The sequence below is a fragment of the Panulirus ornatus genome, chromosome 8, assembly GCF_036320965.1.
Source record: "Panulirus ornatus isolate Po-2019 chromosome 8, ASM3632096v1, whole genome shotgun sequence".
Classification (NCBI taxonomy): domain Eukaryota; kingdom Metazoa; phylum Arthropoda; class Malacostraca; order Decapoda; family Palinuridae; genus Panulirus; species Panulirus ornatus.
In genome coordinates this window covers 6,943,525-6,968,704 of record NC_092231.1, presented here as the reverse complement: position 1 = coordinate 6,968,704, position 25,180 = coordinate 6,943,525, and the positions used below count along the sequence as shown (strand labels likewise).

Sequence of the window (25,180 nt, the reverse complement as noted above, 5' to 3'; positions counted from 1 at the left end):
AGAGATGGTGGTGTTGAACATACTTCTTATTGGCAGGTTGGAAATTGAATATAGTCTTGGTATCCCCAATGCTGGCAGGCAGCAAGTTCCAGAACAGGTGGGAGGCCTGGTTTGTGATGAATTTCTCTGACTTGGGCCCTCTCATATTTGATACACAAGTGTTGATGATGTTGAGACCAAGATTAGCTGTTCATACTCAGAGAGCTTGATGTAATTCTGGGTATAAGTTTAATGTGAGTCTAAAGTCAGGACAGGGGATGGCAGTCAGAAGGCACCTCATAAGCTTGAAGATGATTTTCTGCCACATCATGAAAATATTCAAATTATCTCAGAACTGTTAAGCTGAATAATTTGAAGTGTGATTGTGATTTTTGGATCAGGGCAATTCATATGTGTTCATGAAAATTTCATCTGTTTGAAAACATTGCCCCTATAGTCTCTTCAAGACTTTACTTGATCTCGAGATCAGAGGCTCCGACCATGACTTCAGTTTTAGTTGCTGTAGTTTATGACTGAAAAGTCATTACTCTTGAGGTCATATGGTCAACCGTATGTATGGGATAGCTCACTTATTCTACTTGTTGTTGTGAATTTAGGATATAAGATGCTTGAATGATAATGCATATCTTTAAATCATATAACATATATAACATATTTTTTTGTCAGGTCATGCTCATGGCAGTACCAGCTTTAGAAGATATTTATCGCCGTTCCTGTGCTTTAAGTGAAGACCCTAGTGATGTTCGTGAGTGTTTTGTCCACCCAACACGTCTCATAAACTTCCTTGTTGGGCTCAAGGGCAAGAATGAAACTATGGCTATTGGTGGCTACTGGAGTCCCACCCTTGATGGTCCCAATCCAGAAAAGGATCCAAACGTTCTCATTAATACCGCAATCCGCACCTGCAAATCTCTGACGGGGATTGACCTGGCAGGGTGCACAACCTGGTAATGCTCCGGACTAGTTTTCAGGCCATCTCTGTAGTCCTGTTCTCCTGAATGAGTTGTGGTTGTGAGGAGATTGGAATGACTGATTTTTGAGCCAGAATATGTGCCATGGAGTTGCAGGGTATTGTGTGACTGAACAGGACACTACAGGATTTAGGAATATGAAATAAGGATTTGGTTGCAGAGGAGAAGTCAGGTAAATGGAGGAGCTTTTTTGTTAAGAACTGTAAATAGATTAATAATTTTTTCTCCTTCATAATGGGGTAGGCTGTAAGTTGGACAAAATTTAGTTTTGAAACTTATCTTTTCATAAGTGGATAATTGATAACTTTGAAATGTCTACAGACATTGCAATTATATATATACATATATATATCCCTACAAATTATTTAAGTCTCATTTCTCTTTATATACTTTGCTCTTTCTCACCTTCAATTCACTGTCAACCAACACCTACTTTTCTGCCTCAGATATACCATCACACAGTGCTCATGCAAGCTATGTGTTTATTACTTTTATATTCAGTAACTTAACCCACACTGAACCTGAGTTGTGATGCAAAATTCATTTTTATACAAGAATTTGATCACAGGTATGATTTTTTGACATCATGGAGGCTCATAATGATCTTATGGATTAAGTTATTGTGGATATTGATTGAAGGAATGTGGCAGAACATCATTAACCTAAACAGATTTGTTCAGTGAAAGTGAATCCACCTTTTTATAGCTTGTGATTTATTTTGTGGTGTTTTATTCTGATTTTACAAAGCAAAATTAGATAGGTATTTACACTCCAACCTCATTAATTTGACACTCTTGGTGCTCTACCGTTGTTGAATTTTAAAGGGTCTAAATTATACCGGTGTCGAATTTCAATGGTTGATTTGGGCCTTTTGTTGAAGTGGAGGTTTTTTCCAGCAACTCAAGTGATTATAGTAATTTAGAAAGCATTGAGTTTGGTTGTGTAATTCTGATGTTATATGTTATCATGTAATGTTGTAGAATATCATTATGTAATTCATGATATCACATGATACTTTACTTGGACACATGTTCATAACAAAAACATAAAAATTCACGTATATGCTGTTGCATATTGCAGCAGATTAGAAGGGGTTTCTTCAGTTGGGGATTTTATCTGAGACCTGACTCAACTAGTACCAATGAATTCAAGTACACTAACACAATTGTACACATTTACACAACTGTACAGTTATGGTATTAAACATTTGTAGATGCAGTCTTAATTATATATGTTAATGTTTTAGGCCAAAAACTTTTCACTTGATTACTTTGCTGTACTTAGTTACTGAGAGTTTCCATATTATGAACATCTGTCATATGAATGAGCTAAAAGAAGGAAAATTTTTTCCTATCTGACATACAAATGATTATACTTATGAACTCTGGAACTACTGTGTTCTGTGGCACTTTTCTGCCAGACTCTGAGAGTTCCAACCAAAACAAACACTTAACTGTTCATTGCCATTTTATGGAGGCTGCATCCTTTGCTGGTTGGCTTATTCTTCTTAATTTATCCCCCTGTAGTAATCCTCTTTATGTCTAAGAAGAACAAGAGAGATGCAGCTGATGCTATGGGACTTAGGAAACATTGAAACTTACTCTGTAGGTGAAATTAGATAGAGCTGTTTGAGAGGGGGTGAAACTCAGTTGCAGATTGGGCGTTCATTAGGCCTTAGCCTTTCTGTGATCAGACAGATCCTCTAGGATGAAGAAAGAATTCCTGAGCGTGTAGTGAGATTTGACCCCATGCAATCCGCCATAATTACTGAAAAGAGGAGTAGTGTTATTGCTTAGATGAAGAAACCTTTATCTGTGTTTCTTGGAAACCAGTGCCACCATCATACTTCTGTTAGCCTTATGTTGGTTCAGGAGAAGGCTGAAAGTCTGTACTGAAACTTGAAGATTAAGATTGGTGACTGCTAATGACATCAAGAAGTTCATAACTAGTTGTGGTTGGTTCATCCTTTTTAAAGCCAGGGTCAATTCCATCTATGTTAAGGCGAGTGGGGAGGCTGCTAGTGCTGATGTTAAAGCAGTTAGTATGTACCTGATCCTTTGGCTGACATAATTAAGGAGGAAGATTATAGTGCCTATTAAGTGTTTTATGTGGACAAAAGGGGCTTGTTTTGGAAAAGAATGCCTGACCTTGCCAACATTGCTATGGAGAAGTCCATGCTAGGATTTAAAGCTACAGTGACTAACCCTGTTGTGTGACGGTAATGCATCTGGTGAAACTAGTGCCTGTGTATCAGTGAAAATCCTTTTGTTGTTAAAACATTAATAAGGCATCACTTCTTGTCATCTAGAAATACCACCCCAAGGCATGGGTAACTCTGTCTCTGGTAGAGAACTGAATTACCATCATTTTTTTCTAAGGTTGAAAAGTACTGTGCAGTAAATGAACTGCTTTTTCATATAGTACTTGTTTTTCCCCCAATATAAAGGTTATGTTTTTGCCTTCCAATACATCTTCCTTGCTGCAACCCATGGATCAGGGTGTTATTGCTTCAATCAAGGTCTGCTACCTTAAAGTCAGTGATAAAGGCAGCAGATGATGATAAGGATATAACCTTTAAGGAGTTTTGGAAGAGTTACAATATATATCGTCCTATTAAGAACATCGCTGTATCTTGGAATATGGTGGAGCATACCAATGTGAATGGGGTGTGTAAGAACCTTTGCTTGCAATTTGTCAACAGATTTATTTGATATGAGGACATTCTTGAGAATATGGCTAACAAGGTGGTGGAAACGGGCAAGCAGCTTCATACTGAGCTTGAATCTGAAGATGTTATTTTGCTTGATTCGCATTCTCAAAAGCTCTTCAGCAATGACCTGATTGAATTGAAGGCCCAAAAGATTGCAAAAGAAGATACTGGTGAGGATGTCACTGATGTTCTAACGCTAAGAGGTTCATAACTAAAAGTTTGGCAGAAGCCTTCTAATTTGTAAAGGTTGCTATGGCTCTTTTTGAGGACAAGGACCCTAACACCTCAAAGATTTACAAAGGCCTCTCGAGGTGTCGTTCATTGTTTGGCCCATTACAGAGAAATCTGCTGTGAGAAGCAGAAGGCCACAGTCCAAGCTACTCTTGAAAGGTCTTTCATGAAGATTGAAAAGGAGCCAAAGTCATAGGTATAAATCTCTTCTGCAAAGGGGGTCAGAGGCAACCACCTCAGCCTCTTAGGCAATGGAGCCTGAGCCAACCCCATCAACCTCTTCAGCTAGGGATCCAATAACATCTTCAGCTGGTGAGCCAGAGCCAACTCCATCAACCTTTTCAGCTGGGGAGCCAGAGCTAACTCCATCATCCTCATCATTTGGGGAGCCAGTGCCAGTCCCATCAACTTCATCCCCTTCATGGAGGAAGCCAAAGCTAACCTCATCGATTTCTTCACCAAGGGAGCCAGAGCCCTTCTCAACTGCTTCATCAGCATTTCAATTTTGTCATCCACTTTTAGCAACACACTGAGACATCCAGCATCAGCACTCAAGGTAATCAAAATTACATATTTTCATTTAAAGTTTATTGATTTGATGTGCTAACTCCTTTCATTTCGAAATTAGGTAGTTTTTGCATTTTCACAGGCAGGTGTAGAAATATAATCCGATTTTCTGCAGATTTTTTATGCAGCTTTTCTTTATATTTTTTGTATATTTTTTGACTTACAAACATTTCAACTCAAACATTGTCCAGGAATGGAACCTGTTTGTAATTTGGGGATGTCCAGTACCATTATTTACTCTGCACCCTGTGACTATGATTACTTTGTAGCAATTATAGGGGAATAAGTTTCTAAAGTATACAGGAAAAGTGTATGCAAGAGTGTTGATTGATAGATTGATGGAAGTGACTAAGTGCAGAATAAGTGAGGAGCAATGTTATTTTTGGCAAGGTAAGGGAAGTGAAGACCAGATTTTTATGGTGAAATTGATTGTGGAAAAGTATCTAGTGAAAGGTAAGAAATTGTATGCAGCTTTTTTTTTTTATCTGAGAAAGCATATGACAGGCAAGTGAAGTGTTCTATGACAGGCAAGTGAAGTGTTCTGTGGGATGAGTCAAGGATTTATAGGGTAGGGGGACAACAGTTGGATGGTGTGAAAGCCCCCTTTAGAGTAGCAAATGCATGTGTAAGAGTGGATGAAGAGTTGAATGAAGGTTTCAGTATACGTGTGAGGCAGGGCTGTGTAATGTCACATGGTTTTTTTTAACACATACATGGATGGAGTGACAAGCGAGTTGAAAGTAAAACTAGGGAAAGGGAGTGCAGAGATGGAGTGTGGCAGTGAGGTATGGTGCTTGTGACAAGCCTGTTTGCTGATGATACTGTGTTGTTTGCTGAGAGTGAAGAGGAGTAGCAGAAGGTTGTTAATGTGTTTTATTATGCGTTTAAGCATAGGCCATTGAAGTTAAATGTGAGAAAAAGTAAAGTAATGGTGATTGAAAGGAAATACAGTGAAAGTATTGATTCTGCAAAACCCTTTAGAGGGAAAGAAGAATGTGAATTACAGTGTGTTATAGATGTGGGGGCAGAAAGACTGGAAGAGGTGAGAGAATTTTAAGTATTTAGGTGAAATGGAAGGAGAGATAATGGAGTGAGCATTATAGGGTAGAAAAGTCATTGGGTCTCTTAATAGAATAATGAAGGGTATATGTGTAAGCATGACAATGAAGAAGGGATTAAAGGACAACATAGTCCTCCCAGCCTTGACTGTGCAACCAAGACATGGACATGGAATGAGTCACAGAAGTCAAGAATCCAGGCTGTAGAAATGAGTTAATTTAGAGGAGCACATGGTATGACTAGATGGAATGAAGAAAGAAATGAGGAGGTGTATGAAAGATGTACTGCAGGGAATGGAAAGGGAATGAATTGTGAGTGGTAGAGTGGGTGAAATGTAATACTTTGAGGTGGTTTGAGCATGTGGAAAGAGTGCAAGATGGGAAGTTTACAATGAGAATGTATGATAGTACAATTAAGAAGACTGGTGTGAGAGGAAAACCACCTGTGACATGGGGAAATAGAGTGGAAGAGTACTGGATGGAGAGAAATGGTGGAAGAATACATGGAATAATGTATGTGAGGGAGAAATGTAAAGACAGGGATAAGTGGAGTCTTTTGCCCTGGCCACCTCATTGATAGGAGTTCATGGAGGAAACGGGCATCAGAGATACAGATAAAAGAGGTGATGAAAGCTTTACATAAGATGAAATATGGGAGTGTGGCAACTGGACAGATGGTATTGCAGTTGAATTTATTAAGAAGGGGGGTGACTAGGATTTTCAGTGTAAGTATGGATCATGGTGAGGTGCCTTAGGATTGGCTAATGCATTTCTAATGACTTTGTATAAAGGCAAAGTGTATCATGGTGAGTGTTCAAACTGAAGAAGCATGAGTTTGTTGAGTGTACCTGTAAAATTGTATGGGAGGTTAGTGATTGAGAGGATGAAGGCACATACAGAGCATCAGATTGGGGAAGAGCAGGAAAGAGCAGTGTGGTTTCAGAAGTGATAGAGGCTGTGTGGATCAGGTGTTTTCTTTAAAGACAGTATGTGAGAAATACTTTAGAGAAACATATTTATATGTAGCATTTATGAATCTGGACAAAGCAGAAGGTAGTGTTGCGAAGCTTGAAATTAGACATGTGAGCTGAAATGGGTAAATGCAGGAACTTTATTGTAGGGGAAGGTCTTAACATCATTGTAGTGTCTTCCATAAAAGACTTAGATCATCTTTATATCCTTCTATCTATAGGTCATTTATATGTCTTATCTGTCTGTCTGTTATTATTAACTCATTTCCCAATATATATGTGAGTCATATACATATATACATCTTTTGTGGGAAATCTTTATAGAACTGGGGTCCCCCATCTCATTCCCATAGGCTATCATGAAAGGCAGGGAATAGTACTCCCCTCTGAAATCAAGTAACTTTTTTCAGTGGCAAAGTTGAAATATTGTCTTTTGAATTTATATGTTCAAATGATGACTCTCCATCTGATTGTAGTTTAACCTTCAGAATTATTGTATAATCACCAAGTCCATTGGAGTATCTTCCTTTGCTTTTTTGTTTAGAATTTGTGCAGTGATGTAATGATGTTACAGGAACATAGAGTAGCATTATGGGCTAACAGGTTCATGTCACTTCAAGAAAAAAAAAAAGAGAGGTATTAGAAGATTTTCCACAAGATCCTTGGAAAGCTCTGGCATAGTGGTCCAACAGAGAAAGTCTGTTGAGATCTCTGGCTCTGAGAGCTCATTTTATCCTAAAATCAGTTTGGATAAATACTTCCAACATTGATTGCAAATACCATTCTTCAAAGGTTCTCACAAAAGCAGGAGTATGGATGAAGATTCAGAGTTGAGGACATTTTAACAGGAAAAAATTGATGGTTACCTGGCTGTTCACCTCTCTTAATGATTTGAAGTCAAGTTGAGGGGTCCAGATTTTAAAGGACAGAGTCATAGTTTATCCATGGGGTTTGGGGAAGGAGAGTACATCCTGTGTTTCAATTGGTTGGAATAAAAGAAGCCAAGTGAGGAATGCTTGTCCTCTTTAAAGGCTTAGTTTCTTCATCTGTTCCAGGTACTACCTTGCTATTGTGGGAAAAGACAAACAATTATGTAAAAGAAAAGTGCCACAGTTGTGTAGTGTTTGATGAACAAGGGTTGTGGCATTTCCAGTTTTGGAGATGACAGATCATATTTTTTTGTATTATCACCAAGGAAACATAACTAAAGCATATATCTTGTGGAGATTGCATTGTTTGTGCAGGTGCCATATTGCAGTGAAGGAATATGGACAAATACTGAGTTGAAGTCATGGAATATGTCTAAGTTGATGTAGGGATCAACTGCTGTCAAGTGGATCTTGTCAGTATGAGTTGAGTCCTCAGTAAGGCCTCTGCCATAGAGGCCAGTCCCCTCTTACCAGCTTGTTTGATGTTTTTCAGAGCCAGTGGGTGTTAATGCCATGACTATCGAATATTTGAACCTGTTATATCTCCTATTTATAAAGATCCTTGCAAAAGTGATTTTTAAACTGATTTTCAAGATTTAATGACCATAGATAGCTCTAGGGTGAAAGAAAGAACCCTGGAGCTAGAAGCTACTGTGGACATACCACTTCCCATCAGATATTCCCTAGACTCTGTTAGAGAGTCATTGTCACTAAAGAACTGTCCATCACTAAATTTTAGGTTCTGGATTTATTTTTTTCATAAATAGCTTTTGATAGGAAGTTTGGAGAATGCTTAACACATGATCTTGTACATGGCATATATCTTTTCACCTCGAGGCATAACAAAGAACTTATTGTAACTGTATCAGTATGATTAGTTTTTCTCAAGCCTTTTTCTTGAAAAGAGTTAATCTTCTTGTGAGTGCCTTACAGAAGCCTTTGGTTATAGTAACTGAAAATGTTTTTAGCCCTGCATTGGGTAGGTTGATTGTTTTTTTTTTTTAAAGGAAACTCATAGCCTTCTCATCTAATCCAAAATAAAACCAGTTGAATATCCTGTGTGTTTGAAAGGCATATATTTTTTTTCAGGTAAGATTTATATAAGCCAAAGGCTGTGGATGAAAGTGAGACTATTAAGTATATGAATATATGTAGTATTTACCAGTTATGGATTTTTTTTTTTTTCACTGGAGCCATATCCTGTATATTCAGCATGACCTTTTTCTTCATTTCATGGGAGACTGTTTGCTCTTTGGGCTTCTTTCATTTTTGAATTGCAATGTGCCTTTCACAAGCACTGCTCAACAGGCTGCAGTATGCCTTCTGGAAGCCACACTTTGCTTGAAATTGTGTGTCTCCATCATATGAAGACTGCTGGTTTCTTTTATTATCCATGGATGTGTCTAGGAACCAAACAGCACATCTGGAAATGATATCTACTTTCTCGTCGCCTGTATTTTTTAAAAGAGAGTTCCATTATGTATTCAGAAAGGGAAACCAGATTCACTTGCAACCCATTTCACTTGTATCATTGTTTATATATATATATATATATATATATATATATGTAAAACATAATCTTACCTGAAAATGCCCATAATCATAGTTAGATAAATATGGGGCATCCATGCCACAAGTCAAGATCCTTCCCATTAGATTCAACACCCCCACACCAGTATGAAGGAAAGTAATTTACTATTGAGTATTTTCTTTGATAACATATAGAAAACCTTTAAGAGATGTTTCCCCCACATATATTGAGCCTTATTTCATACCACAACCACAGGCTGAGGATTAAATCTTATGAGCTTAGTACATTCCTGGATGGACCAGGAAGTTAGTGCTCCTTTCACAATCATGGCTGTCTCTTAAAAGACCCTGATGGAAATGTGATGGCTTGTAGCATGGTTATTATAGAGACCTATCATTTGTAGATATTGTATTAACAAAGAGATCTTTGACTATTAACTGATACATACGTTCAGCAGCATGTCTATGTTTAGATATGATTTAACATCCTTGTATAGGTTTGAGTATGCCATTGTCTGAAGAGGAAGGTACTGAAAAGTGGTAATTGTCATTAAGGGTAGGCCTTTGCTCTAGTTAATCCTCATCCTGTCATGTGTGTATGTTTTTATTACTGGAAAAGGGCTTACCTCTTCATGAGAAATATAGATTTTTGAAGGATGAAAAAAACAGTGGTGTGCTTTAAGCAGAGCCCGATAAGCATCTGTATGTTTTCTTTTCCTTCTGTCCCCACTTTCCTTTTTAGAAAAACTGCTTCTTAAATCCAGACTATAACAGGTTCAAGTTACAGTAACCATCAGTCTGTGAATCGGTGTCAGTGAGAGAATGTTAGGCGTCATGATACCAATTGGACTGAATGGATTATTGTATTGTCGTTATGCCATGCGATTGAGCATATTTTTTTCTTTGTTTTATGAAAGTTCAAAGAGGTGAACTTTTCATTCTATGGGGTTAGTAGCATGATGTTTGAGCCTTCCACCATGCACAAAGCAAGTGCTCTCTCACATGACTTTAGTTTTCTACTTAGTGAGGAGAAATAGTTTTTACATACAATAAAACTTACATGAGTAGTGTTTAAGACTGTTAGGTTAGAAGTGTTCTTTCATATACATATATCTCTTGATCTATCTATATCTTTGATGCGTGCTCCCTCCAGGAATTCCTGTCAAGGGGCTAGCCACAGTAAAAGAGTCTCCACTTATCCCTGTCTTTACATGTCTCCCTTGCATATACTATTCCATGCATTATTCCACCTTTGTTCTACCTCCAGTTCTCTTCCACTCTGTTTACCTATGTCACAGGTGGTCTGCCTCTCACACTAACCCCTTTAATTGCACTATCATGCACTTGCCTTGTAAACTCTCCATCTTGCATTCTTTCCTTATGACCAAAACACCTCAGAATATTACATTACACCCACTCTACCACTCAACTTTTCATTCTTTACCCTGCCATACCAAATTTCTCATACACCCACTCATTTCTTTCTTCATTCCATCTAGACATACCACATGCTCCTATCAATAGCTGATTCCACAGCCTGGATTTTTTACCTGTGTGACTAATTCCATGTCTTTGTTTTGGCCGCATAGGTCAGGGTCGTGAGGACTTTGCTCTTGCTTAGTCTTCACTTCCATGTACCTTTACCCTTTACTATTCTGTTAAGAATCCCAATGACTCTTCTCTTCTGTACTGCTCTCTTCCTTATTTCTCCTTTTATATTGCCAAATATACCCATGATAGCTCTCAAATACTCAAAATCATTTACCTTTTCCAGTTGTTCTTCTCATATCTATAGTACAGTTTAGTACACTTTCTTCTCTCACTATGTAGGGCATAGTAAAATCAGTACTTTCACTGATTTCTCAGACACCATTACTTTTCTTATCCTGCATTTACCTTTGATTTACCAAGCTTTCACATATATAACGCTCTTACAACCTTCTGCCACTCCTCCTCACTCAGCAAACAGCATAGTATCATCTGCAAAGAGGCATGTCACTAACCACCATACCTCACCACCACACTCCATCTCTGCACCCCCTTCCCCTATTTTCCACTGGTTTTGCTTTCATCTCTCTTTATCCCTCCATCCCTTTGTATATATATGGTAAAAAGCCACAGTGACAGCACACAGCCATGCCTCTCACCCATGTGTATTCCGAAACTTTTGCTCAACTCTCCATCCATTCTTACACATTCATTTGCTCTTCTGTAGAAGGCTTCCATACCATCCAACAGCTTACCCCCTACCCTGTATATGCTTAACACATTGCAGATCCATAAAAGCTGCATACAGCTTCTTGCCTTTAACTAGATACTTTTCCACAATCATTCTTACCACAAAAATCTAATCCAAACATCCCCTACCTTTCCTAAAACCTCCTTGCTCCACTTATATCTGCATTCAGCCGCTTCCATCACTCTGTACTATTAGCATTCAGCATTCTAGTGTACTCTTTTCTTTTTGTACTTAACAGACTTGTTCCCCTATAATTGTTACATACATCCTTAGCACCTTTTCCTTTGAATAAAGGTACAAAAATAGCTTTCTCTCAATCCTCAGGCACATCCTTCTACTTCCACACCAAATTACATATCAGATGCATCCACTAATCACACTTTCTCTGCCATACTTCAGCATTTCATCCATAATCCCATCCACTCCAGGTGCTTTTCCTACCTTCAGCCTTATTATTGCCCTTTTTTCCTCCCATTTTGCTGTAAGTCCCTCCACTTGTATCCCTTTCCTTCCATTCTCCATACCCATGCATGTAACAACTGCTGCCTCTCCTTCTTCCACATTCATCAGTTCTTCAAAAGACTCTTTCCATCCTCCTTTCTCTTCCTTTTAATGTCTTTATGCGTATTAGCATGTATCTTTCAGGAAAAAGGAAATGCCTGTAGATTTCATTTGACCACAGTTTTCTCATATTAGTCTGAAATGATTGCTGATTTTTGTTTAATCTGTGTCATTTGATGAAAAAGGCATTACTTCAGAAACATAAGAGGAAATTAATTCTTGATGTGCCTCAATCAAAAGCATTAAGTATAGAATGTAATCATAAACAAAATTGTAAGTTTCCCCTTTTGTTTCTGAAGTAATTCTCTCTCTCTCTCTCTCTCTCTCTCTCTCTCTCTCTCTCTCTCTCTCTTCTCTCTTCTCTCTCTCTCTCTCTCTCTCTCTCTCTCTCTCTCTCTCTCTCTCTCTCTCTCTCTCTCTCTCTCTCTCTCTCTCTCTCTATGTGTGTGTGTGTGTGTGTGTGCTGTTCACCACACTAGTGGGTACTATCAGGAATGTATACAAAAAAAAAAGAAAGGCCTCATTTGCTCACATCCATTCTCCAGGTGTCATATTTATCCACTAAGAGCATAGTCGTCTATCCACAAATAGGCCCCACCGACCTTTTCTTGGTTTCCCCTGACTTCATCCAGTATCCTAGTTCAGTCCATTGACATCATGTCACCCCTTTTCTACCACATTGCTCCAGTTGACTCTATCTTGTGCATGCCTTTCACTCTCCTGCATGTTCAATCCCTGATCATTCAAAATCTTTTTCATTCTATCCTCCATCTCCAATTTGGTTGTCCCCTTGGTCCCCTCCACTTCTGACATGTATATCCTCTTTGTCAACCTTTCCTCACTCATTCTATATATTTGTCCATACTATTTCAGCACAGCCTCCTCAGGTCTCTTCTTATTACCATGCTTGTCTCTTACCCATGTTATTAGTTCCTTGATCAACACTCATCACACTCATCTGACCCTCTAAGGGGTTGGATGTGTGTCATTGGCACTATTGGCCTGCCTACTGGTCAACATGTAGATCTGAACTTTCTTCCTGTGGGGTGTGATTGGACCTACCACCCTCACACAGGAGTGTCTACCTCCAATAACTTTGATTGTGAAAGAGATGTACATATTAGATGTCTTTACCAGTGAACTTGTGTTCAACCAGTAACTCACTTGGTTAGTCTTGAGAGGCCTGTGTCAGAGCTGCAGTTGTCTCAGTGTAAACAGTGGGCCAAGACCCTCCAACCATTTGAGCTGACCCAGCTGACCACAGCAGCTCCATAACAATTTCCTTGGGGGTCATAAGTGTGATTGTAAGACTAATGTCCATCACCTTATACCAGCCATATCTCATATAGGTACAAAAGATGCCTTATGCCTACTACTGTGAATGTTGTAAACAGTCCATGAACAATGCACAAGTAAGCAAGCAAATAGCTTAGTTTTCCTGTGGGGATGTGTTTGTTAACCACTATATTGCTGTAATGCAGCCAGGGTTCACCATTGAATACCTAAAATATGTCCACACTATTACTGTAGTTCATCAAGTATATAACTTTATATCACTTAATCACCATTAACTACATTATGATGTCAACATAATACTACTGCAGTTCAACCAAAATGTAACTTTACATCACTTAATGTTCACCATTAGACACATAATGTATGTGAGCACAATGCTTCTGCAGAACAGCCAGTATGTTACTTTATATTGCATAATGTTCGACGAATTGTGGCTAAATTTATAATATATAAACCATAAGATTCGTTTGAAAAGTTACGGTACTTTGTAGTAGACTTTACTCATGTCCTTAACCAAAGCTTAAAAGTATCCAGCTCCACCTTGATCTTATGTAATTTCTTGTCTGTGTCTCTTCAGTCAAATAGCTGCCTGAATTTAATAGACTGTTTCTTATTCTATTAATTCAATTAATTCCCAATACATGTACCCTCCTTCCTTTGTGCATTCTCATCTATAGCCCAAGCCTTACATCCATATAACATTATTGGGCTATTATGCCTTCAGACATGCTCATTTTTGTCCTCCCAGGTAGTGACCTTTCTTTCCACACATTCCTTGATGCTTTCAGAACCTTCACCCTGTCACCCGTCCTGTGACTCACCTCCTCTTTCATGCTTGAATTTGCTGCCTTGTCCACTCCTAGGTATATAAGATACTCCTTTCCCTCCAAGTTCTCTCCATTCAAGCTTACCCCTGCTAACCTTTCTTTCTGTACTGTTAAACCATATAACTTGTTATTATTCACATTTACTTGCATTTTCCTTTTACACACTTTCCAAACTCAGACATGTACTTCTGCAGTTTTTTTTACTTGAATCTCCCATCAGTGCCATGTTATCAGCAAACAGAAGCAAATTCACTTCCCAGGTCCCATCACCCCCTACGAACTGCATACCTTATCCTCTTTCCAAGACTTGCATATACCTTCCTTACCGCCCAAAACAAACCAGTTAGATAGCCATATTGACAACACATGCCCCTGCAACAGATCTACCATCACTTGGAACGACTCACCATTTTATCTTCCAGCTCTTACACATGCCTTACTCCCTTGATCAAAAACTCCTCTGCTTCTAATAGCTTTCCTTCCACATATGTATTCATAACACCTTCAATTAAGCATCTGTGATGCATTCCAACAACCCTCAGGCACCTTGCCATGATCCATTCATACATTAAAAATCCTGACTAACCAAACAACAACAGAATCACCCACTTTCTTAGGAAATTCACCTGCAGTACCATCCATTCCATCTGCCTTGCCACATTTCATTTTATGCAAGGCTTTTAAATGTATAGAGGCTTTATTTGTGATTATGTATTATACATGCAACCAGTCATACACTTACTCTAACAATACTTATCCTCCAAATCTATATATTTAGGGGTTTTAAATGTATAGAGGCTTTATGTATGATTACATATTTGTATGTGCAACCAGTCATACACTTACTTTAACAATACTTACCCTCCAAATCTGTATATTTTCCAGTTTGTGGCATTTTCAGATCTTCATAAACTGATTTTTTTTTTCAATATTGAATTATCTTATTGAGACTGCTTCATTACTGTTGTAGCAGTATTAGAAAATCAAACAATTTACAGTCTACTCCAAATAAAAGTCTAGCCCATCACATGACAGACACCTGTGGGTTTGTTGTGTCCTTGAGGAAATTGTTTTATTAACAAAAGAAGTTTTAGTTTGCAGATCTTGAGTGATGATTTTGCTGTACATTGGCTTCAGTTTTGATTGGCAACATAAAGTCCAGTAGGAGCTTGTCCCATCGGTACTGGTATGATATTTACTGAATACCTCAGAACCTTCGACAGAATGTTATACTCAACAATTATTGTTTTGTAAGTTGCAGATGTTTTCATTTGTCATCTTCACTGTTGTTATCTGTGGGATCCAATACTATGCAGTTATGACATTTAGCTAGACCAGAAAGTGCATGAAAGTAAGTGGCTGAAGAACTTCGTTGGTGGAGGATTACGTGCATCTTTGTTAGTGTGTGCTTGTGTGAGTGCATTTACAGGTTTGAGCTCCAGCCTGCCCTATCCTCTTGAACCCTTTGATCAAAGCAGGTTTCCATTGCTGAGACCAGGATGTAGTATAGAATCAAGTTTCAATTTTTACATTTGAACAGGTGAAGGAAGAGGGGAAGAGTTTTACAATTTTCTGCTGAGTTAGAATGCTTGCGCGTATATATCGTACGCGTAGATGTTAACTCTGCCTGACCCTCAGTCTCCAAGAGCTGCATCCTGATGCACCACCATTCCATCTCAGGTACCGGTTTGCGGAGATTTACTATCGCCGAGGAGAATCTACACACAAGGGCCGGAGTTCGCCTGCCCGGGTTGAAACTACTGTACTATTTCTCCCAGATGTTTGGAACGTTTGCCCAGCCAAACTGGAGTGGGATGGTCTCCACCTCAACTATAAGCGGCAGCTGGACAAGAAGCTCTCCTCCTCAGCGGGATGCCAGCAGCAGCCTGAGGATCAGGAGGGGGAGGAGGAGGAAGACAAGGCACTCACCCGACCTTTTTCTTCTCTACGGTTTACTCTCTTCTTGCAGACCACCCCCCTGTGCTTTATCCCAGTTATCTGTGCTGCAGTCAGAACTTCAAAAAGCTGATAGTTAAGGTCGTGGTGATAAGGTTATTTGTTGTGTGAACTCCATTCTGGAACTTGCTGCTTTAGTGGCTGGTGGAGAGATCGCGGCCTTGGCATGAAGTTCACTCATTATAAAACCTTACTTACCACAGTTCTGGAGAGCAGATTTTGTCGCCATATTTTTATTGGTTCTGTTGCTATGTATCATTATTTTTGCTTTTAATGAATCATGTTACTAGATTATTAATTTGTTTTCTGCATTTTAGATATGGTTGTGTGATACTGTAGTCTGAAATCCCAGTATTTTTTTATTATTATTTTCATTCAAAGACAAGTCTTCTCTCTAACAGAGAATGAAAACCTTTCAACACTGTGAACAGTTCTGTAAAAATCTTGGCTGCATCCAGATCACTTGGAGGTCAGGGAAGGTGAAAGGTCACTTACCCAAGGGTCTTGGTGGTCTTGAGTGTGTGACCTCTGGTGGACACAGTCATCCATCCATCCATCCTCTACTCCTCATTCATTGCCATATCATTCATCCACCACCAGCCTTTTCTTGCAGACTCTACTAGCTGTATTTTCATGACCTTTTTATTGGATTTAAGTTCCTTTGTCCATTCTGTATCACCCAGTTGGATCCCACCATTTTTTCAAAATCATTTTAAAATTGCTTCTATGTTTCATAATCTCTTTTTGTCATCATTAACCTTCGAATTTAGCCAGCATCGATTTGTAGCTATATCATTGATCCACCCTTTGAAGGTGTGCTATTTCCCTGTTGTGTAGCATCTTTATATCTTCACCACATATATGCCCTCTTAAGGTTCGAGCTGCAGTGAGAGTGAGGATAGGAACACATCTGATAGACCAACCTTTCCCCTGAAAGTCATTGTGGCAGTCTGGTTAGGTTCTTCTGATTATGTTGAATTATTTGAATGGTTGGTGCATACAGTAATGAATTTGTTCTTCACCCTTCTAGGAGGAAAGTCCCAAGAAGAAGGACCCGAGCCATTATGCCACCTTAGATCCTAAGAGTATGAAGGTAAGTGTATGTTTGTCGTTATATAAGGTTTTCCATCATAACAAGGAAGCTGGAATGTGCAAATAAAGTAGGTTTCAGTTTATTGATATTTTCCTTGTTATTGTCTGGTCACCCATCCCTCGCTTTATGCAATGGTTATTTTCTGTGAAGTCCTCGCTCAGAGAGAAATCTTATACGGGAACTTAAAAACTTGCAGAAAAAAATTGAATGTGTGCAGGAGCTTCATAATCAGCACTGATGGATTCTCCTGTTACCTTTACGTTATGTAGCTTCTGACATCGAATATACTTGTCTAGCCATACTTTACTTGCCAGAAATGGCTTTGGCTTTGCTATGTTGTCTTCTTTACATAAACCCTCATATATGTCTTGCTGTTTTACTTCAGCATCTCATGCTCTGTTTATATTGAGAGCAGTTTCTCCATCCTCTCCACGAGTGGATTTTTAACCCCTGAGGTAACCTTGGCAGACACTGGAGTAGAGTTGACCAAAGCACTTCAAATTTTCTCTGCATTCTTCTTTATGTTGCGGATTGTAGATTTACCCAGTTTGTAAGCACACCCAAATCCTAATGTTCCTTCATTAGAATGTATTAAGATTTCTAACTTTATTTCTAAGGTAAGAGAGGCTCTTGTCCATTTAACTGCTGGATTTTGGGTATGAGAAGATGTAACTGGACATTCGGATGGCATATTAACAAACACAAACACTATATTGCAGGAAAATCACACTAGCAGGTATACCCAAATTGCACAAGTAGCACAGCTCAGCAGACAGCTGTGGTAACTTCAAGACTGACCCACTGGTGGGAACATAATGTGCTCCACCCAGGACCCATACCTTCTCCACCAGCTCTCCACTGAAGTTTTGGTGCACTTTCTATCATGATGATGCTCCCTCGCAACCATCAGCGTATTATAAGATTTCTAGCAAGATCAGATAGGTTCTCTTCCATTTAAGTGTTGGTTCCGGGATAGATGTTGCTGGATGATGATAAACAGAAACACAGAAATTAGCAGGAAAATCACATTAGCAGGTATATCCAAATCGCACAAATATTACAGATACGCACACAATGATGGTAACTGTGAGACTTACCTGCTGGTGGGAACACTGCGCACTTCACTCAAGACACGTGTTTACATCGTCCACCAACCCCTCAGAAGTTTTGGTAAACTCTACCATGCTGACATTACTAACCAACATTAGTGCGTCTTAAGATTTCTAGCTTCATTTTTAAGGTCAGAGAGGTTCTCTGAAATCCATTTGAATTCTTGTTCAAGGATGATGTTACTGAATGTTTGGATGCCATTTTAACAGACACAAACACAGTGAGTTGCAGGAAAATCGTATCAGCAGATATATTCAAATTGTGCAAATGGCACAGACCCACATACACTGGCGGAAACTGCAAGATTGAACTGCTATCTGGAACGTGGTATGCTCCACCCATGACTCACGCTTACTCCACCCACCAACCCTCACAAAAGTTTTAATGCACATTTTACCTCACATGCTCACATAGTAGCAGATTTTGAATGCATAAGAAGAGGGACTGGTAGAAGTAGGTTCCTCACATAATAGCAAAATTGCATTTGGTGATTCCGCATAAAGTGAGGACTGGGTGTATTTGCATATTTTGTTCTTTTATGTTATTATTTTCCTTTTTGTGAGTTGGCTCATCCACCACATTCATCTCTTAACCTTTGAAATTAATCTGTTGTTAACATATTAGTTTGTCATTTATATAACAACTAAACTACTGTAATTGTTTTTTTTAAAAAGAAACTCCTCCCTAGGTTTACTAATGTCCTGTATCATCTGCATTACATATTTAACCTTCAGTCCCTACCTATTTAGCATATTTATTTAGTCTTATAAAAGTTCTTTTTGGTATTTCCTCCTTGCTGTAGTTTTACTGTAAACACTTTAGCACTTTTTGAACTGGGAGGGATGTTGAGAAGACACTTTTTGCAGTGGCAAGTAGTAGAGCCAATTCTGAGCCATATCACATTTCAGGTGGTTGAACTCCGTGCAGAGTTGGATGCCCGCATGTTAAATAGCAAGGGTCTGAAATCACAGCTGATTGCACGCCTAACAAAAGTGAGTGAGTGAATATTTGGTATGATTAAAGAGTTATTCATGTCTGCACTTTTGGAATTTTCATTTCCTTATCCATTTTTCTTAACTCGCAGAACCTTCTAACTACTAGACCTTAGAAGACAGCCTTTTGGGACCTCTTAGAATATTTTGTTGATGTCTTGGATAATATTGATTTAACTTTTTCTAATTCTGTTTTTATTGAATTGATAAAATTGTGTATAAAAGACTGTGTATTTCAATTTTATGGAGATTATTGTGCTCAGAAGCTTGGTATGGCGATGGGTAACCCTCTTTGACCAGTATTAAGTAATCTTTATGTGGAATTCTTTGAAACAAAATTACTAAGGGATATCTTACCTTCTAAGGCAAATTGGTTTTGGTATGTAGGTAATGTTCTTTGTGTTTGGCCAACAAATGAAAACTAACAAATATTTCTCCCTTTATTTAACAATTTACTACCTTCTATCTACTTTAGAAGTGGAAAATAATGGTATGTTACCATTTTTAGATTGCATGATCCATAGGGGTAAAAACATGTTTAAGTTCAGCATATACAGAAAACCCACGAATGTTTGTTCATTTTTTTTTTTCTTTTTTGCTTTGTCGCTGTCTCCCGCGTTTGCGAGGTAGCGCAAGGAAACAGACGAAAGAAATGGCCCAACCCAACCCCATACACATGTATATACATATGTCCACACACACAAATATACATACCTACACAGCTTTCCATGGTTCACCCCAGACGCTTCACATGCCCTGATTCAATCCACTGACAGCACGTCAACCCTGGTATACCACATCGATCCAATTCACTCTATTCCTTGCCCTCCTTTCACCCTCCTGCATGTTCAGGCCCCGATCACACAAAATCTTTTTCACTCCATCTTTCCACCTCCAATTTGGTCTCCCACTTCTCCTCGTTCCCTCCACCTCCGACACATATATCCTCTTGGTCAATCTTTCCTCACTCATTCTCTCCATGTGCCCAAACCATTTCAAAACACCCTCTTCTGCTTTCTCAACCACGCTCTTTTTATTTCCACACATCTCTCTTACCCTTACGTTACTTACTCGATCAAACCACCTCACACCACACATTGTCCTCAAACATCTCATTTCCAGCACATCCATCCTCCTGCGCACAACTCTATCCATAGCCCACGCCTCGCAAACATACAACATTGTTGGAACCACTGTTCCTTCAAACATACCCATTTTTGCTTTCCGAGATAATGTTCTCGACTTCCACACATTCTTCAAGGCTCCCAGGATTTTCGCCCCCTCCCCCACCCTCTGATCTACTTCCGCTTCCATGGTTCCATCCGCTGCCAGATCCACTCCCAGATATCTAAAACACTTTACTTCCTCCAGTTTTTCTCCATTCAATCTTACCTCCCAATTGACTTGACCCTCAACCCTACTGTACCTAATAACCTTGCTCTTATTCACATTTACTCTTAACTTTCTTCTTTCACACACTTTACCAAACTCAGTCACCAGCTTCTGCAGTTTCGCACATGAATCAGCCACCAGCGCTGTATCATCAGCGAACAACAACTGACTCACTCCCCAAGCTCTCTCATCCCCAACAGACTTCATACTTGCCCCTCTTTCCAAAACTCTTGCATTTACCTCCCTAACAACCCCATCCATAAACAAATTAAACAACCATGGAGACATCACATACCCCTGCTGCAAACCTACATTCACTGAGAACCAGTCACTTTCCTCTCTTCCTACACATACACATGCCTTACATATGTTTGTTCATATATTCATTATTACTCACCTCAACATGACAGAGTTAAATTATCATCATTCCAGTTAATGTTCCTTATGGCATTATGAGTATGGGGTTTGGAATTAATTGATGATGAGTTTGAGAAGATATATTCTACTGGATCCAAGTTAAAGTATCCTAGATCTTTCATTGATAAATCCCTTTAATAGTCAAATTGTTTTATAGAGTTAAATCCAAACCACCCCTTGATACCAAGAATCATTTAGTTCTCCCTTTTAGTGATAATTTTACATTACTTCTCAGGTTGCTTAAATTCTTTAGTGTAAATGTAGCTGTCAGCAATAACTATACTGTAAAGAACATTGCTATCAAAAACTCACAAGAAAATTCTGCATGTGTTCACAGGATATGTTTTATATCAGGCAGACTGGTAAGGATCTTTATGTTAGACTTAGCAACATAGATATGGTATAAGAACATGACAAAAATCAAATGCTTTTTTTAATCAAGTTGAAAAATTATGACTGGTGTGTTGACTGGAGCAATGCCAATTCATTTAACTGTAACTCCTTTACCCTGAGAAATATCATTACACAAAGAGTTGTAACATTAATATAGTGGAGGCCTATACAAATTGGATAGCTTTGTTATAGGCAAATCTGTAAACAGTTCCCTTTCTTGTCCTAGTAATAAAGATTTTATGACATGCATGATGGCAGACCTGAGCACACCAACCTGAATATCACCATCTGGTAACGCTTGTTTACCAATGGCATCTTATCTATGTTTCTTCCTTGCATATCAGCTGACTGTTCTGTGTCTTCTATCTCATTCTTGCATCTTCCATGATGATGTGATCATTACACAAAAGTGCACCTAGGAATTTTTCGAGTTTCATTTTCCTGGGGTTTTCTGCATATACATCCCCTCCCCGACCTTCATCCGAGTTCTGTTCTAACCGACTGGCCAGATCTTGAAATGGAAGTAAGTCGGATGCATGTTAGCATAGCATGGAGAATTCGTATACATGTACAGCATTCTTTTATCTAACTCAGTATCAATCTTGATTATCTCGTTTTTTTGTTAACCAGCTTTATTATATGATTCTGTAGTTTCTTTTTATCTTTTATTTAAGATTCTTTAGTTCATATTATATGATTTTTATTTTTTTATTTATATTTTTTCTGGTCGTATGTATGGATGGTCGTAAGTCGCATAGGTTGTAAATAGGTGATGTGGGCCTGGATGTGGATTGGGAGCTGTGGTTTTGGTGCATTACACATGAGAGCTTAGTCATCAACTTCTGTAGTTTCCCACTTGAATCTGCCACCAGTGCGGTATCATCAGCACACAACAACTGACTCACTTCCCAAGTCTTTTCATCACCAAAAAACTGTACACTTGTCTTTCCCCAAAAAACTCTCACATTACCTCCCTCACCACCAACCTCCTTCATAAACAAATTGAACAACCATGGTGACAACACACCCTGCTCACAAACCAACCTTCACTTGAAAGAAACCATTCACTGTCCATCCTCCTACTTAGATATAAACTTCTCACTGCTGCTAGCAGCCTTTCTCCCACAATGTTTATTCTCAACACCTTCCATAGGGGATCTCTTTCAATCCTATCATATACTTTCTTCAGATCAGTAAATGCCACATACAAATCCATCAGTTCATATAATTATTTCTCACACATTCTTTAAAGCAAACACCTGATCCTCACAACCTCTACCACTTCTGAAACCACTCTGCTCCTCCCCAATCTGATGGTCTATACATGGCTTCACCCACTTATTCACTACCTTGCCATACAGCTCACCAGGTCCACTCAACAAACATATACCTCTGTTGTTTGAATACTCACCTTTATCCTCCTTTCCTTTATACAGTGGTACTATACGTGCATTCCACCAATCCTCAGGTATCTCACCATGATCCATACACTTTTTGAAATTCCTAACTGACTTGTCAACAACACAAGTCACCCCATAAATTCAGCTACAGTGTGATCCGCTCCAGCTGGCTTGCCACATTTCCTCTTATTTACGGCAGGTGGCATGTTAAAGGTGGGAGGGAGGCATATTAGAAAGGATAGTGAGTGGTAGGATGAAGTAAAGTTGCTAGTGAAAGAGAAAGGAGAGGCTTTAGGGCAATATTGACAGGCAAAGAATGCAGATAATTGGGGGATATTTAAGACAGTGGGAGGAGGTCAAGAGGAAGGTGCAGGGGTTCAAAAAGAAGGCAATTGAGAATTGGAGTGAGCAGGTATCAGTAAACTGTAGGGGGAATCAGATGTTTTGGAAGGATGAGGTTGATGATATGTGAACAACAAGATAACAGTTAGGAACATCAGTGAAGGGGGCAAAAGGGGAAGTGGTGACATAATGATGAAGTGAGGAGGAGATGGAGTAAGCATTTTGAAGGAATGTTGAATGTGTTTTATGATAGAGTGACACATATAGGGTGCTTGGATTGGGATGTTATGCCCATGATTCCATTCACAGACATGCTAACTTTCAGGATATCAAAAACACCTTACTTCCTCAGAGTTTTTTCCATTCAAACTCTCACCTGAACTAACTTGCCCCTCAACACTGTTACACTTAATAACCTTGCTTTTGCTCACATTTACTGTCAACTTCCTCTCTCCACATACTCTTCCAAACTTAGGTACTATCTCCAGTTTCACACTAAAATCTGCCACCAGTGCTGTGTCATCAGCAAACAACAACTGACTCACTTTTCAGGCTCTCTCATTCCCCACAGACTGCATACTCACCCCTCTTTCCAAGACTCTCGCATTTACCTCCCTTACCACCCTATCCATACACAAATTAAACAACCATAGTGACACCACATACCCCTGCCACAGACTAGCCTTTACCCGGATCTGTTCACTCTTCTTTCTTCCTACTCATACACATGCCTTACACCCTTGATAAAGACTTATCTCTACCTCTATAGAGCAGCTTTCCTTTTTGCACCATATATTCATATGCCCTTCCACAAGGCATCTCTGTAAACTCTATCATATATTTCTTTAGATCCATAAATGGCATGCACAAATCCATCTATTTTTCTTAGTATTTTTGATGCACATTCTTCTATGCAAACACCTAATCCACACATCCTCTACCACTTTTGAAACCTCACTGTACCTCTCTAGCCTGATGCTCTGTACATTCTCTCAATCTCTGCCCTCCTATACAATTTACCAGGTACACTCAACAACCTTGAATCTTTGTAATTTGAACACTCACCCCTATCTCCCTTACCTTTATACAGTGGCACTATACATGCATTCTACCAATCCTCAGGCACCTCACCATGGTCCATATGTACACTGAAAATCGTAAGTAACCATTGAACAACACAGTCACCCCCTTTCTCAAGAAATTCAGCTGCAGTACTGTTCACTCCAGCTGCTTTGCCACATTTCATCCTTTGGAAGGCTTTCACCTCCTCCTCTTTCTTCCCTAAACCACATTTTGTGACTCTCTCACTTTGTATACCAGCCTGTTTCAAACACCTTACATCTGCCACCCTTTCATCAAACATTCAGCAATCCTTGAAAATGCTTATCCATCTCCTCTTCACTTCATCACTACCTGTTACCACTTTCCCTTTTGTCCTCTTCAAGATGTTCCTCTTTGTTCTCTTGTTTTTTGCCCATAATTAACCTCCTTCCAAAGTGTCTCTTCCTCCCTAAAGTTTACCGATTGTTGCTCACCCCAACTCTCATTTGCCTTCTTTTTCAACCCTTTCACCTTCCTCTTGACCTCTTGCTGCTTCTTCTTATATTTTCCCCAATCATTTGTTCTCCTTCCCTTAAATATTGCCCAAACACCTCCCTTTCCTCTTTCATTGGTAACTCTACTTCTTCATCCCACTACCCACAGCCAGTGTTATGTGATAACTCTATGGTAGTTGGCAACTCAAGGGCATGTTATTGTGATGTCTGTTTCTGTGCTTGGGAGCACTATAACTTGGATTTTTTAACCTGTATGATCTGTCCACTTTTAAAAGGTAAGTTTTCTGTCTCCCTCGCATCTCTTTTATTATTTGTTTACTTTTTTTCTGTACCTAGCCTATTCTTATGCGTAACCATTCAAGGCCAGACCTTGATTAGGACATTTGTCCTAGACCGGAATCTTTTAACATAGCAAAAAATCTTTTTTAGTTGCTTGGTTAAAATTCCCATCTAAGGTGTATGCAGAACTTAACAGACTTTTACAGATTGGAAGTTGGTGGCTGAGGAGAGCAAACCTATTTTTAATTTAAGTTCAAAGTGGTTTGCACAGGAAGTAGGATTTCATATTATAGAGCTTTCATATCATCAGGTTTAAGGCTGTGGTTTATGTGTATTTCTGAAGTAATGTTACCTTTAGAA

General features: G+C 39.0%; 1 protein-coding gene across 2 annotated transcripts in view; it reads left to right on the top strand.

The window, feature by feature from the left end:
- LOC139749794 (cell division cycle and apoptosis regulator protein 1-like) overlaps positions 1-25,180 on the top strand; it is an 86,171-nt gene that overhangs the window by 26,016 nt on the left and 34,975 nt on the right. For both annotated transcript variants that reach the window (XM_071664050.1, XM_071664051.1), the window contains exons 7-10: positions 667-947; positions 15,571-15,811; positions 16,877-16,939; positions 18,958-19,041. In XM_071664050.1, the coding sequence (XP_071520151.1) occupies positions 667-947; positions 15,571-15,811; positions 16,877-16,939; positions 18,958-19,041 (669 nt within the window). The remainder of the gene's footprint in view (positions 1-666; positions 948-15,570; positions 15,812-16,876; positions 16,940-18,957; positions 19,042-25,180) is intronic.